The 12,039-nt window shown below is 38.3% G+C and overlaps 1 protein-coding gene across 6 annotated transcripts in view; it reads left to right on the top strand.

The window, feature by feature from the left end:
- The window catches only part of MYO1B (myosin IB), a 264,196-nt gene that overhangs the window by 158,256 nt on the left and 93,901 nt on the right, over nucleotides 1-12,039 (top strand). For all 6 annotated transcript variants that reach the window (XM_050969467.1, XM_050969466.1, XM_050969465.1 and 3 more), the window contains 2 exons: nucleotides 5,878-5,982; nucleotides 8,606-8,652. In XM_050969467.1, coding sequence (XP_050825424.1) covers nucleotides 5,878-5,982; nucleotides 8,606-8,652 — 152 coding nt within the window. The remainder of the gene's footprint in view (nucleotides 1-5,877; nucleotides 5,983-8,605; nucleotides 8,653-12,039) is intronic.

Here is a 12,039-nt window from a genome sequence, read left to right as displayed (position 1 = left end):
AAGCCTTTAAATATAGGACTTTTAATTTCTTATGCTATTTATACAAAAACACAATGGTGATGGACTTATAAATGAAATCTCTTATACTGTGCTTAGCTACACTTAGTACACTGGCAAGCATACAAGACAACTGCATTTCTCACAAGCAAAGCTGGAATAATTTTTTAGAAAATTCTCAGTTCATTGAAAAGTATGGAATCGTGTAGGGATAAATGTCCCTTTCATAATTGTTCACACTGAAAGCTCATTTTTAAAAAAACAGTTGCATTATAGTCTCAAATAGCTCTGTTATTAAATTGCTTCTGTGGAAAAGAAACAGTAGGTACAGAATACTTACATTGGTTTCTACATCATCTGAGCGATTGTTTCTGAAGCCAGGAATACTTAGTTTATTTTGCATCCAGTAAAAAAAAAATAAAATTGTTGTAACAAATTAAACTGCCATGTGTACATACTGTAAGACTGCATAGAGAGTTGCTTCTTTTGGGGGACATAGGGTTGGAAGGGTTTTGCACCTTAGTGTACATTCTCAAAAGTTATGTCCTTTTCTTTATTGCCCCTTTTGTGAATCTTGAATGAGAGGCTTGGACATTCTGTAATTCTTTCCTTTGCCAGTTCTGTGATGTGATGAAGAAGGGTGGTCTACAGGGTAAATAAGCATATTAAAAATAATCTTAAATTCCCTTAACACAAGTTCACTGCTTAGTAGTTCAAACTTCATTAATAGCTGAAAGGAACTCTTTAGTGATATATTTTAACCTCACGTAGTTCCTCCAGGGTTATGAGTAATTTAGCAACTAACATGGAATAAATCCACAATTATGTAGATTGCATAACAGCAGACATTAGGGGCGACTGAATTACTTGCCTATTCTATACATACATGATGATTCTTATGTGTTCAGTAGCCAAGGTTATTATGAGCATGTTAGAAATACTGAGATGTTCTTTTCTCTTTAAAAACTAAATGGAAAACTACAAGAAGCCATAGTAAAAGTAAAGATTAGGATTCTGACTAAAGTTCAGGTCAATGAATAGATGCTGAAACTGCATTGCTGCAAAGTCTCATGATATTTGTTATTTTTCTTAAAGCACCTGAAATCTGGTCATTACCTGAGAACTTTAGCTTTCTTTTTTATTTTATTAAAGTTTCTAGCCCTTTTGATTGTGAGGAAAAGCATGAAATCATGAACCCTAAATGTACGAACACCAGAAGCCAAATAAAAATAATCCCAATCTTAAAAATGTCATGATTTTTTGGTGGTCAGAATCTTGACTTCTAAATGTTTGGGGCTGGCAGTACTGAAAGTCTCTGTAATGTGATCAGTTTCTTGGTTTTAGCCTGGAATTTACTTCATCTGTATTATTTCATTTTCTTTTTTGTACCAATTACTGTTTGTGGAGTTGTGCAAGAATATGTCGCATGTTGCCAGAAGTGAATATGATGTTATCATGGTTAAAACAGAAGGCTATCCAAAGTTCCGAATGAAATAGTGATAAAATATTGATTTAATGTGCAGTGCTTTATTGGCTTAATGTTGCAGATTAAACCAGAGTTTCAAATAAAAGAGATATTAGGTGATGATTTTCAAAATGTGTATTTTCTCATTTTGATAGCCTTTTCCCTCTGCTCTGGATTTATCTTGTTGTCATCAGAAAGTGTGCACTTACCCTAAATTACATTACATTCACTTATTTGATGCTTTAGTTCTTTTTTCGCTCAAAGCTTGAGTAGCCCTTCTCAAAGAATTTGGACTGTTTAGGGAGATTTGTCAGATCAGATAGCTGAACAACACTTAAGCATGCAGAGTAGTCTCTGATTTCACTGCTGCACATCAGTCTGATTCTCTCTGCACCATTAGGCGCCTTTGATCCATGGTAAAAATCTTCCATTTCCCCACAACTACTGTCCAGTTTAAAACTAGCTGTGGTCCTTTAGGGAATATCACCAACAAAAAAAATCACATTTGTCTTAGAAATTTCTTACCTGCAGTTGCAGGTGGTTCCTTTTGGACTACAATAACTGGAAGAGATTAGAGAGAATATTTCTTTCTGTTTATTTTGTCCTTTCAGCAGTAGTTTGTGTGTAACCAGTTTCATAGCTTTTCCCTGTTGTTTTTGTGAAGGTCTAGCCCAACAGGGCAGGGAGAAAAACTGATTGGCTGAGGAGATTTGGGCGGCAAGCGTAAAACCTGAAATAACCCTTAACTTGTTTTGTTTTAAAACTGGCCAGATAAAAAAAGGGACATAATCATTTGTAATGCCCTGCTACTGCCTTCATACCATACAGATGGATGCTTTGTAAACAGAGAGAAACACGGCACTTTATTCGCCATAGAAAGACATGCCATTTTTCCTTTTCTTGTCTCCATTTCACTTCTACTGCTCCACTGAAAATTGCTCCTTCAGCACTGAGGGATCTTTGTTGTGGAGGATGGGCATGAGGCTCCAACTCATCCAACCTCATCCAATCACTAGTCCAGCTGCCAAAAACTCCTCTTCACCCAGAAAGATTGCAAGCATTCCACCCACACAACTCACTGGGGAGGGAAACTTCCATGTAGAAACAGAACATCATTCCACTTACCACCTGAGCTAGGGTTGCCTAGGATTGTCCTGGAGTCTCCAGGAATTAAAAAATAATCTTGAATTAAAGATTGTCATGTGATGAAACCTCCAGGAACATGTCCAACCAAAATTGGCAGCCCTAACTCGAGCACAAGTTCAGACTGCAAATGTCGATTTAAATCAGCATTTATCCCTTAGCTCAACAGCCACTGCTGCCCACAGATTTTTTATGACAGATTCATATTACTGCATTAAGTCAACTCTTTAAATCAGCCTCTGTTTATTTTGGAGGGAAAATAATTGCAGTTTAATTAACAGATTGCTTTCACCTCCAATATGGTTACCCTTTCCGAGGTATAAAAGGTATTAATATGAAGTTGACATGTAGCATTGAAAAGATTGGTTCAACTTTTGCTTAAAAAAAAGTCACTTGATGCTCATATCTTCTTTTGGGTTTGGTTAAGATTTGGAAAATGATTATATTGATATTATTAGATCTATCAGAAGCCTTTCATACCATTGACCATGAGGTGGTGTCAACTGTCTTGTAGACATGAGTGTGTGTAGACAACATTGTGTTGCAAATGTTTTGGCCTTTCTGAGATCTCTGTGAGAAAAATATTTGGGCAGACAGGAATATTTGCTCTGGTGGCCTTCTCATTGGTTTCCCCAAGGTGTGGAAATATTCTTGGTTTTGTGGATTGCGTTTTCTTACCCAAAGAGTGTGTCTTGCTACTGCTATTTTTCTCCTAATATTTCTAATCTGTCAGAGGTATCTAGAGACTTGCATAGATTTTTCTCATATGTTGAAATTGAAATAAAGTAAAAGTTTGGATATATATCCAAAATTATCCAGACTTCTTTGGCTAGAAAGCTGCTTGGGAGTCTCATTATGTTTCTGGTACATATTGGGCTGAGGCAGACTTGAATATGAGACCAAGAGAATAATTTTTTATTTATTTTGGTGGTGGTACTTTTTTTTATTCTAATCTGCAAGTAGGACATGCAGAAGCATGTACATTTTTAAAAAATATACTTGAATTTTGTTGACCATCAAAGATTCAAGTCAGTTCTTCTTTTTCCCTAATTTGTTTGCCTATTCATACGTCAGGTGTAATAGGGAAGACCCTCAGGAGTCCTTGTGGCACTTTAGACTAACAAATTTATTTGGGCATAAGCTTTTGTGGACTATAACCCACTTCATCAGATGCATGGAATGAGAAATATAGCAGGCAGGTATAAATATACAGCACATGAAAAGATGGAAGTTGCCTTACCAAATGGGGGATCAGTGCTAATGAGGCCAATTCAATCAGGGTGGATATGGCCCATTCCCAACAGGTGACAAGAAGGTGTGAGGCTCCAAATAGCCCCCAAATCCTGAAGAATTTTGTGAATCATCTTATTTTACACGTCTACATCTTGGAATATTACGTGTTTGCGAAGCTTTGTTAAGGCAATCTGCAGTAGAGGCAGACTGTGTAACTGTCTGGGTGCTAGAGTCTTGCTCCTGTGCCTCAAGAGACTGGGGTGATGGCAATTGCTCTTCTCTCCCTCTGGAGTAGCAGCCTTTGCATCCCCTCCCCCACTTTTCCCATCCTCCTCCCTCCCAGTACTTTCCAATGTTGCTGTGGTATTGGCAGGGTTGGCCAGAGTTGTAGATAACACTTTCTTGAAAGAGCTCTTGCAGGAGTTGGCAACCTTTCAGAAGTGGTGTGCCGAGTCTTCGTTTATTCACTCTAATTTAAGGTTTCGCGTGCCAGAAATACATTTTAATGTTTTTAGAAGGTCTCTTTCTATACGTCTATAATATATAACTAAACTATTGTTGTATGTAAAGTAAATAAGGTTTTTAAAATGTTTAAGAAGCTTCATTTTAAAATTAAATTAAAATGCAGATCCCCTCAGACCAGTGGCCAGGACCTGGGCAGTGTGAGTGCCACTGCAAATCAGCTCGTGTGCCACCTTCAGCACCCATGCCATAGGTTGCCTACCCCTGAGCTATTGTTTCTGGCTATTGGTGGACTGGTGTAGGCATCACTGCTTTGACTTGAGTCCCATTTTCACGTTTTTCTTTGCAATGGTGAGGTCTGGGAACCTTTGTAAAAATGAAAGCTGAGATTCTGCTGAACTCATGTGATTCCTGGAGATGAGGACCTGGGCACAGGCCTGCCATACGTATCTGTGCCTGTTTGCTGAATTCAACTTAGGGACAGAAACAGCCAGTTAATACTAAGCAAATTTTGCGTAAACGGAAGAGAATCAAAATTCAAGGAGTAACCGTTTCTTTGCTGAAATCAGACCCTTAAATATGTACCAGATCTTTGAAAGGAGAAAGTAAATGAGTTTTTATCATCATTGTACTGATTTGAGTGGGATTCCAGCTGTTAGTAATTATGTTGTATTTAAAGTTGTATTAATGCATATCCTGTGAGTTACCCCAAATTGGGCAATCTTGCATCATATTAGACACTGCATATGTTGTTTTAAACCTTACCTACTCAACTCCTGTCACAGCTGCTCTCTGTGCTAAACAATATTATCATAAGATCCAGACTATTTGTTTTATGTAATCTTTACTAATATTATCTGGGTGGGTCATTGACACTGATTTCATGTTTATATAACTGGGATTTTAACAATTTCAGAATTTGTTCAAACTTGCTTGTGTTAAAATTAACAGTGAAATTATGTTCATTGACTAAATTAATGATTAATATTCTGTAATCTGTTTTGAAATAGACTGCATTAATTACTTACTTAGACTTTTTAGCTACAGTTATGTGATTGTGTGTGTGTGTGTGTGTGTGTGTGTGAGAGAGAGAGATTTTATATATAATATGCAAAAGCCAAATAAATCTAATTACAGGTAGCTTGATTTAGTAGTTTTATTTGGCTTTTGCATTTTGCAGTGTTAAGGCCCATTGTCCGTGGCCTGTCATGTTACAGATGAATTTTCATACTGTTAGCTTGTTGAATCACTTTTACTCAAGCTGAATGGAAAAGGACCTATATATGCTTGGTTCACTAGTGTTCCTCATCGTTTTGCTTGCGTCCTAAATCTTCCAAGCCATTGAAATAAATAGGTCTCAGTGTGCACGCAGGGGTCTGAGTGCATGGGCCTCATCACAGCATCAGGGCCTGAGTAGTATCAAGATGATACAGATATGTGGAGGAAGGGTCTTTAACTTCTACTGGAATGGTAAAAATGTAAAGGAATACAAGCCTCCATAATAAACAAACTATTTATGCCAGTTTTGGGGTATATTTCTCACTTTGATTTTTTTTTTTTTAATCCACACTTCACAGAGGCCAGCAAGCTTGTCATGTCTTATGTAGCAGCTGTTTGTGGAAAAGGAGCAGAAGTTAATCAAGTAAAAGAACAACTTTTACAGTCAAATCCAGTGCTTGAAGGTAAGAATCTAATAATGCATCTAGAAAATACATTTCTTCCTGTACTGCATCACTCTTCTAGGTCAGCTCATTTTGGGGAGGGATAGCTCAGTGGTCTGAGCATTGGCCTGCTAAACCCAGGATTGTGAGTTCAATCTTTGAGGGGGCCATTTGGGGATTGGTCCTGCTTTAAGCAGGGGGTTGGACTCGATGATCTCTTGAGGTGCGTTCCAACCCTAATAATCTATGATTCTATGAAATGGAATCTACCACTAGTGCAAAGATTTGAACCATTAATATTTACAATATTCAAAATCATAGTTGGTGCTTTATAGGATTCCAGAAATAGGGCCTTACAATTATTCAGCTGTGGAAGGTTCATTTTAAATAGAACTGTTTTTGTTTAAGTTGACTTCTTATTGACAAGACTGAAAGAGTGGGTTTTTAGGCAGGAAAAAAATGAAGAGGATGTCACCATTTCTGGCTAACTGCCCTTTTGTTCCCTCCTGATCTCTTTGAGGGAATGTTGTCTCAGACATCTAGCTGTCACCTGTCATAGCATGCTAGTTTCTCACTCTCAGACCAGGTCTTGGGCTGCAGTCTGCTGTGATCAGCCACGATTATCTCAGTAGATCTGAGTATCTTGGGTTCAGTATCTGCACTTTGTTTCTGTTAGCAGGGCCAGCTCCAGGCACCAGCCCAGCAAGCAGCTGCTTGGGGCGGCCAATGGTGAGGGGCGGGTCTCTGGCGGTAATTTGGCGGTCGGTCCCTCACTCCCTCTTGGAGTGAAGGACGAGTCGCCAAATTGCCACCGAAGACTGAAGTGGCAGTGGTAGAGCTGCAGATCACAATCGCGGCTTTTTTTTTTTCTTTTTTTTTTCCTTTTTGCTGCTTGGGGCTGAAAAAACCCTGGAGCCAGCCCTGTCCGTTAGGGAGCTATGGGAGTGGTAATGAGTGACCAAACAGCCTTCATAAAGCCAAGTATTTATTTAGAAGAAAAGGATTTTAGACAGGGTGGATTTGATTTAAATCACTAGTCAGGAACACTCTACTTAATCATGGACTTCTACATAAAAGTGCATTCTTGTTGATGGTTATAACCTTAATACATACTCTTCACAACTCAGAGATAGATGTAGGTTTCATTTTTAGAAGGTACACACTATACATTTTTAAAGTGATTTATTTTGAAAACTTTTCAGATTAGTTTTACAGCTAAATCAGAAAATCAATGATTGGTTATTTCATTTACCAATGGTAATTGAAGCAGATACTTATGAAGCCATTGGGAGGTGAACTATCACCAGTTCAACAGGTTAATCGTTAATATTTGGAGGACTTTCTTGGTGTGCTATATTAGGAGAACATCACCACACAGACATTTAAATTGTTTTATTTAACTAAACCAGCAATGTTATGTATTCTGGATATTTTTCTTCAACAGCAAACATATAATATTTTATAACAAAACAAGCAACATGATGTTTCATTCAGGCAACCAGACCTTGCATTTCTTTGTTGCATTGTTTGCATTTTGCATGCATGCCTGTCTTGCCCACAGGTAGAGGAACTTCATTAAAATATTCCCAAACAGGGTCTCTTTTACGGCCTGCTGCCATTATAAGTTTTTCCTTCTAGTGAGAGAATGGTATGGTAGATCTCAAATTAATGAAGGCTACACTCAGAAAGGCTTCAAGACTTCTGGAATATGTTGCTCAAACAGTTTCACTTTTGTTTCTACTGCCTGTCCCTCCCTTGTCACATTTATTTACAGACTTCTTCCCCTTGTCCAGATCTATTATGCCCCCAAAATCTACTATTCATTTAACTTTTTGAAACTTTGCACTACTAATGTAAATTAACATGAGAAACAGTGAATTTAGGAGAAAACTATCTCAAACACTTCATAATGGAACATTTGTTTTTAGTTCTGTGCATGGTTATAAATGAGTCTTGTGTGTAGCGCTGTATTTAATTATATGGTTGTTAAAAAGGTGACTTACTGCACTGTATAAAGTTTTTTTTAAACAATTCTGTCACTTTTAACCTTGGCCTTCAAGAGCAACAAACTGTCTTACGGCTCCAGTTCTTTGACCCAGAATAGCCTCTCAGTGCAAATTTGTTAAAGCTGAGAAACGTATATTTTTCCACTCAGTGTCAACTTTACTTGAGAACTGAAAATGTAGATGCATGTATATATTTTGTGACAAGTAGCTCAAAGCCTTCTGCAATGAGCATGAGCACTGTATTTCATAATAGCGAGGAGCATACTCTCCTTTGACAAACACGGCTTTACAGGATGAAATTGAATTCCTTAACTTGCCCTACAGTTTATTTTGAGTTCATGTTGCATGCATATTGAAGCTGGTAATTGCCAGACATAGTTCAAAACCACGTTGAACGTAATGTTGGGAAAGTTTTTTCTTCACTGGCTCTTATTGTTAGAAAACTTCAAACGTAACTGATTTTCATAAACCCATTTTCAGCAACTGGTAATGATGTCTCAAACACAGGACAGTGCTTTGTTTTCCATAAGGCATCGATTTGTTTATTTTTGTTTTTGAATAACATACAGTCATGACTTGTTTTTAGTATTTAAATGTTTTTACCATGGTTCATTTATTTTCTTCTTCTTTCCTACCAGCTTTTGGAAATGCCAAAACTGTAAGAAATGACAACTCATCTAGATTTGTGAGTACAGAAGATCATACATATTGTGTAAAGGAAATAATTCCTATCAAAGTTTAGAGCGTGATAGATTTTTATGTTGTTACAGAAGCCTGGGCAGAATCGTATGTGTCTGGAGCAGATGTTCTAATAAGCATTATTATTCATCTGCGGTATATTTTTTAAAATCTGTATTAATTAAGAAAACATTGCAGTGGATTGTGTCAACTTGTTCCAAACCAAATTTTGTCATGTCTTGAAATTCTTAGAATCTATTGGTATTTTCTTAAATTATGTCATCAGACCTTCTCCTTAACACGGGACATAGAATTTCTCTGAGCCAATGTAGGTCCTTCCCTTACTGCTTCACAGCAAGCATTTAAAACTTACTCCAGCACCAATTGGTTCTCCAGAATGCAGCGGTTTGTAGCTGTGGAGGTTAATCCCTATTCTGAGCAGGAAATGAGTCCATCAGTCACTTCCCAGATTTTCTCAGGCATTTATAGCAAGTGAGTAACCCATGTGGCATTGTCTAGCTTACTTTTAGAATCAAGCTGTATGCCAGGAGGCAAAGAGCCACTTAAAATCCCACCTGACCGGTGGGTCCGTACTTGGGCAGCTAGCCTGAGTGGCTCCCTGTGCTGCCGTGGCCACACTGCTATTTTTAGCACACTAGCTTAAGCAGAGATACTGCGTGTCTTTCTACCTGTACTGAGAAGCACCTTTCTAGCTGTTGTGTAAATGTAACCAGACATCCAAAAAACATCCTTTTTATCAGGGAGAGGAGGCCTCATTCCAACACTGTAGGTTTCTGTAAACCCAGCCTGCCCCGTGGAGAATGGCACTTAGCTCTCATGCTTCCCAGTTACCTGCATGCATGCAGGAGAGTCATTTCATTCCAGGGCTAGGCCAACTCTTGCTTGGTTGGTGGCTTTGAGCAGGCACAGAGTGGTCACTTAGACAAGGGATCTTTTTCCACCTGTATCTCTCACCTTGGGAACTATTTAAATATACTGAGTATTAAAAGACCAACGTTTCTTCTGAATACTACCCCACACCCGCCATAGGACTTGCACAGACAAGGAAGCTGAGATACTTTGTTAGATCAGACCTGTAAACAGCAATGACTCTTTTTCAGAATTGTTGTTATTCGCTTTTATATAATTGATCTTCCTAGTGAGTAGATGAAAAGACAGTTACATTATGTAGAAAGAGATGTATAGTAGTCATATTGATGACAATGTGAGTAATTATAATTAGCTCTACAATTATTTCTGCATAAACAGTGCAGGTTTTTAATGTGTTAATTTTAAGATTCCATGTTTGCCATATCTTACTGCCGTATTCAGTAGGAGACAAAAAATGGGATGGGGAGACATGGAAAAGATGAGCTTGATACTGAACTGTGGCACAACAAAGGATTGTTTAAAGACCGTTTGTTCTTGTATCTGTAAGTGGAAATCGTTCGTCCATCCAAACTCCTTCCAAAGTAAACGAAAGGTTCACCCCTGTATGCAGGGAGGAACTTGGTTCTCTTGCCCGCTTACGTTCCTAAAGTCAAAGTCAGGTTCTATTCCTTTGTTTGACCAAGGTAAATAATATTAATGAAGGATTAAAAGATTTTTTAAAAATCATCTTCAGCATTAAAGGAAGGCAAGCATACTTTTGCAAGCATTGGTAAGTTTTCGTGACATTTTTACAAGGCTGAACTTGAATTCCAAAAGCAGAGAGGGTGTTGGACCACCTTTCTTTTTCATTTTACATGAAAAGCTTTTCTTATAAGAAATTAATGACCGTGTCGTTTGAAAGGAAAACATTTTTGTCATAGCACTGCTTATGAAACCAGCCACATTGCTCTGTGATGTACAGTATTTAATGTTTACTTTCACCCAATAGAACCTTTCACCTCTCCCTTCTGAATAGTTGCTTAATTCATGATTAGTTGTGACCCCTGTTCTAAAAATGCATTTGTCTCCTGGTAAGAGTTTTCATTGCTTTCTGACTTTAACGTAAAATTAGACTGAAAACCAAAATACGCAAGAGAGAGCTAAATTTGAGAGTTGCCACTTATCTGGCTGGACAAAACATAATTATACCTCAGCTAGATTTGATGCTATTCCTGACACAGTTGGCTGCCTAAACGGTCATATGACAAAAAGCATTGTGCTATTTAGCAAGTTAATCACTGCATGATATCATCTCCCCTCTTTTTTTTTTTTTTTTTTTTTTTTAACTCTGCATCTTTAATTCAGATTCATTTTGCAGGAATGAAGTTTCTACATGTGTTTACTCTTCAGTTTTGCTAGGAACACTATGTTAGCTATTCTGGTTTTCTGTTAATTGATTTGTACTCTGCAAATTAATACCTTGTTAAAGAAAGATTTCAGCATAAAATCAAATGTGAAACTTTATAGGAACTGGCAACATATATAATTGCTACTAATAAGCTGGAACTAAATGTTTGGAGACTCAAAAGACTGACCACCCATCCCCAAATTTCTCTTAAGAGCTGAAAGTAGAAAGCCACAAAGAGCATATGTGTACACAGCAGTGTAAACTGAGGGTTCAAATTCAGGCTCGAGGCTAATCCCTCTTCTGTCTACACACAAAATCATGCTAACCAAGGGCTTGGACCCAGGGTGGCAGGACCAATGGCGTGGAGGATGCAAGCCCCAGTTAAGCCAGGGTGTGGGGTTCAAGCCCTGTTGCTTTGCTTTGTAGACGCAACCCCACTGGACTTGTGCTCTGGGTGTCTGCTGAAAGTATCCCACAATTCCATGGGCCGACTTTGAATATAGGTTCAAATGCATTAGAATATCTTTATTGCTTTAAATTGGGCCCCAAAGGTGATTAGGATGGCACATTCACATTGTGGTCCTCCACCTGAATAGAACTTAGGGATGCAGTCTGGCTCGCCTCCTAAACTCTTGGTCAGTACCTGGTGAGAGATTCTTATGCTGCTTCCACACAGCTGAGTCTGCTCTGACTGCTCCTCTGATTGACCCTGCTTGTTTTTCTGAATTGGACAGAGTAGAGTATTTTTATCGCAGGCACTGTAGGCTCTGGAGTGTCGTAAGATGTTCCAGGAGTGAGGCAAGGTCCAAGGTTTAGGCAATATTGGAGTATTTGCGGTAGGGAAGAAAAGGTGCCTGAAAGGTGGTGTGGAGAAAAAAACACGGAGTAAAAGTGGATGAAACCAGGAAGGTGGAGGGGAAGAAGAGACGTCAAGGAGATGGGAAGTGTAGAAGGTTGAATCTGGGAGATCAGGAATATGAAGGGGGAGAGAGTACAACCAATTTTCTTTCTCTCTTCAGACCTTGCTTTTAAATCCAGAGCTAAAACAATCTTTGGGGAACGTACTGCTGGCCTAGTAATTGGAAAATTGGAATTGTGGTAATTCTCTGATTTAAT

Source organism: Gopherus flavomarginatus, chromosome 10 (genome assembly GCF_025201925.1).
Source record: "Gopherus flavomarginatus isolate rGopFla2 chromosome 10, rGopFla2.mat.asm, whole genome shotgun sequence".
Classification (NCBI taxonomy): Eukaryota; Metazoa; Chordata; order Testudines; family Testudinidae; genus Gopherus; species Gopherus flavomarginatus.
Note: the sequence above shows the minus strand (reverse complement) of the source record. Positions and strands in the feature narration are given on the sequence as shown.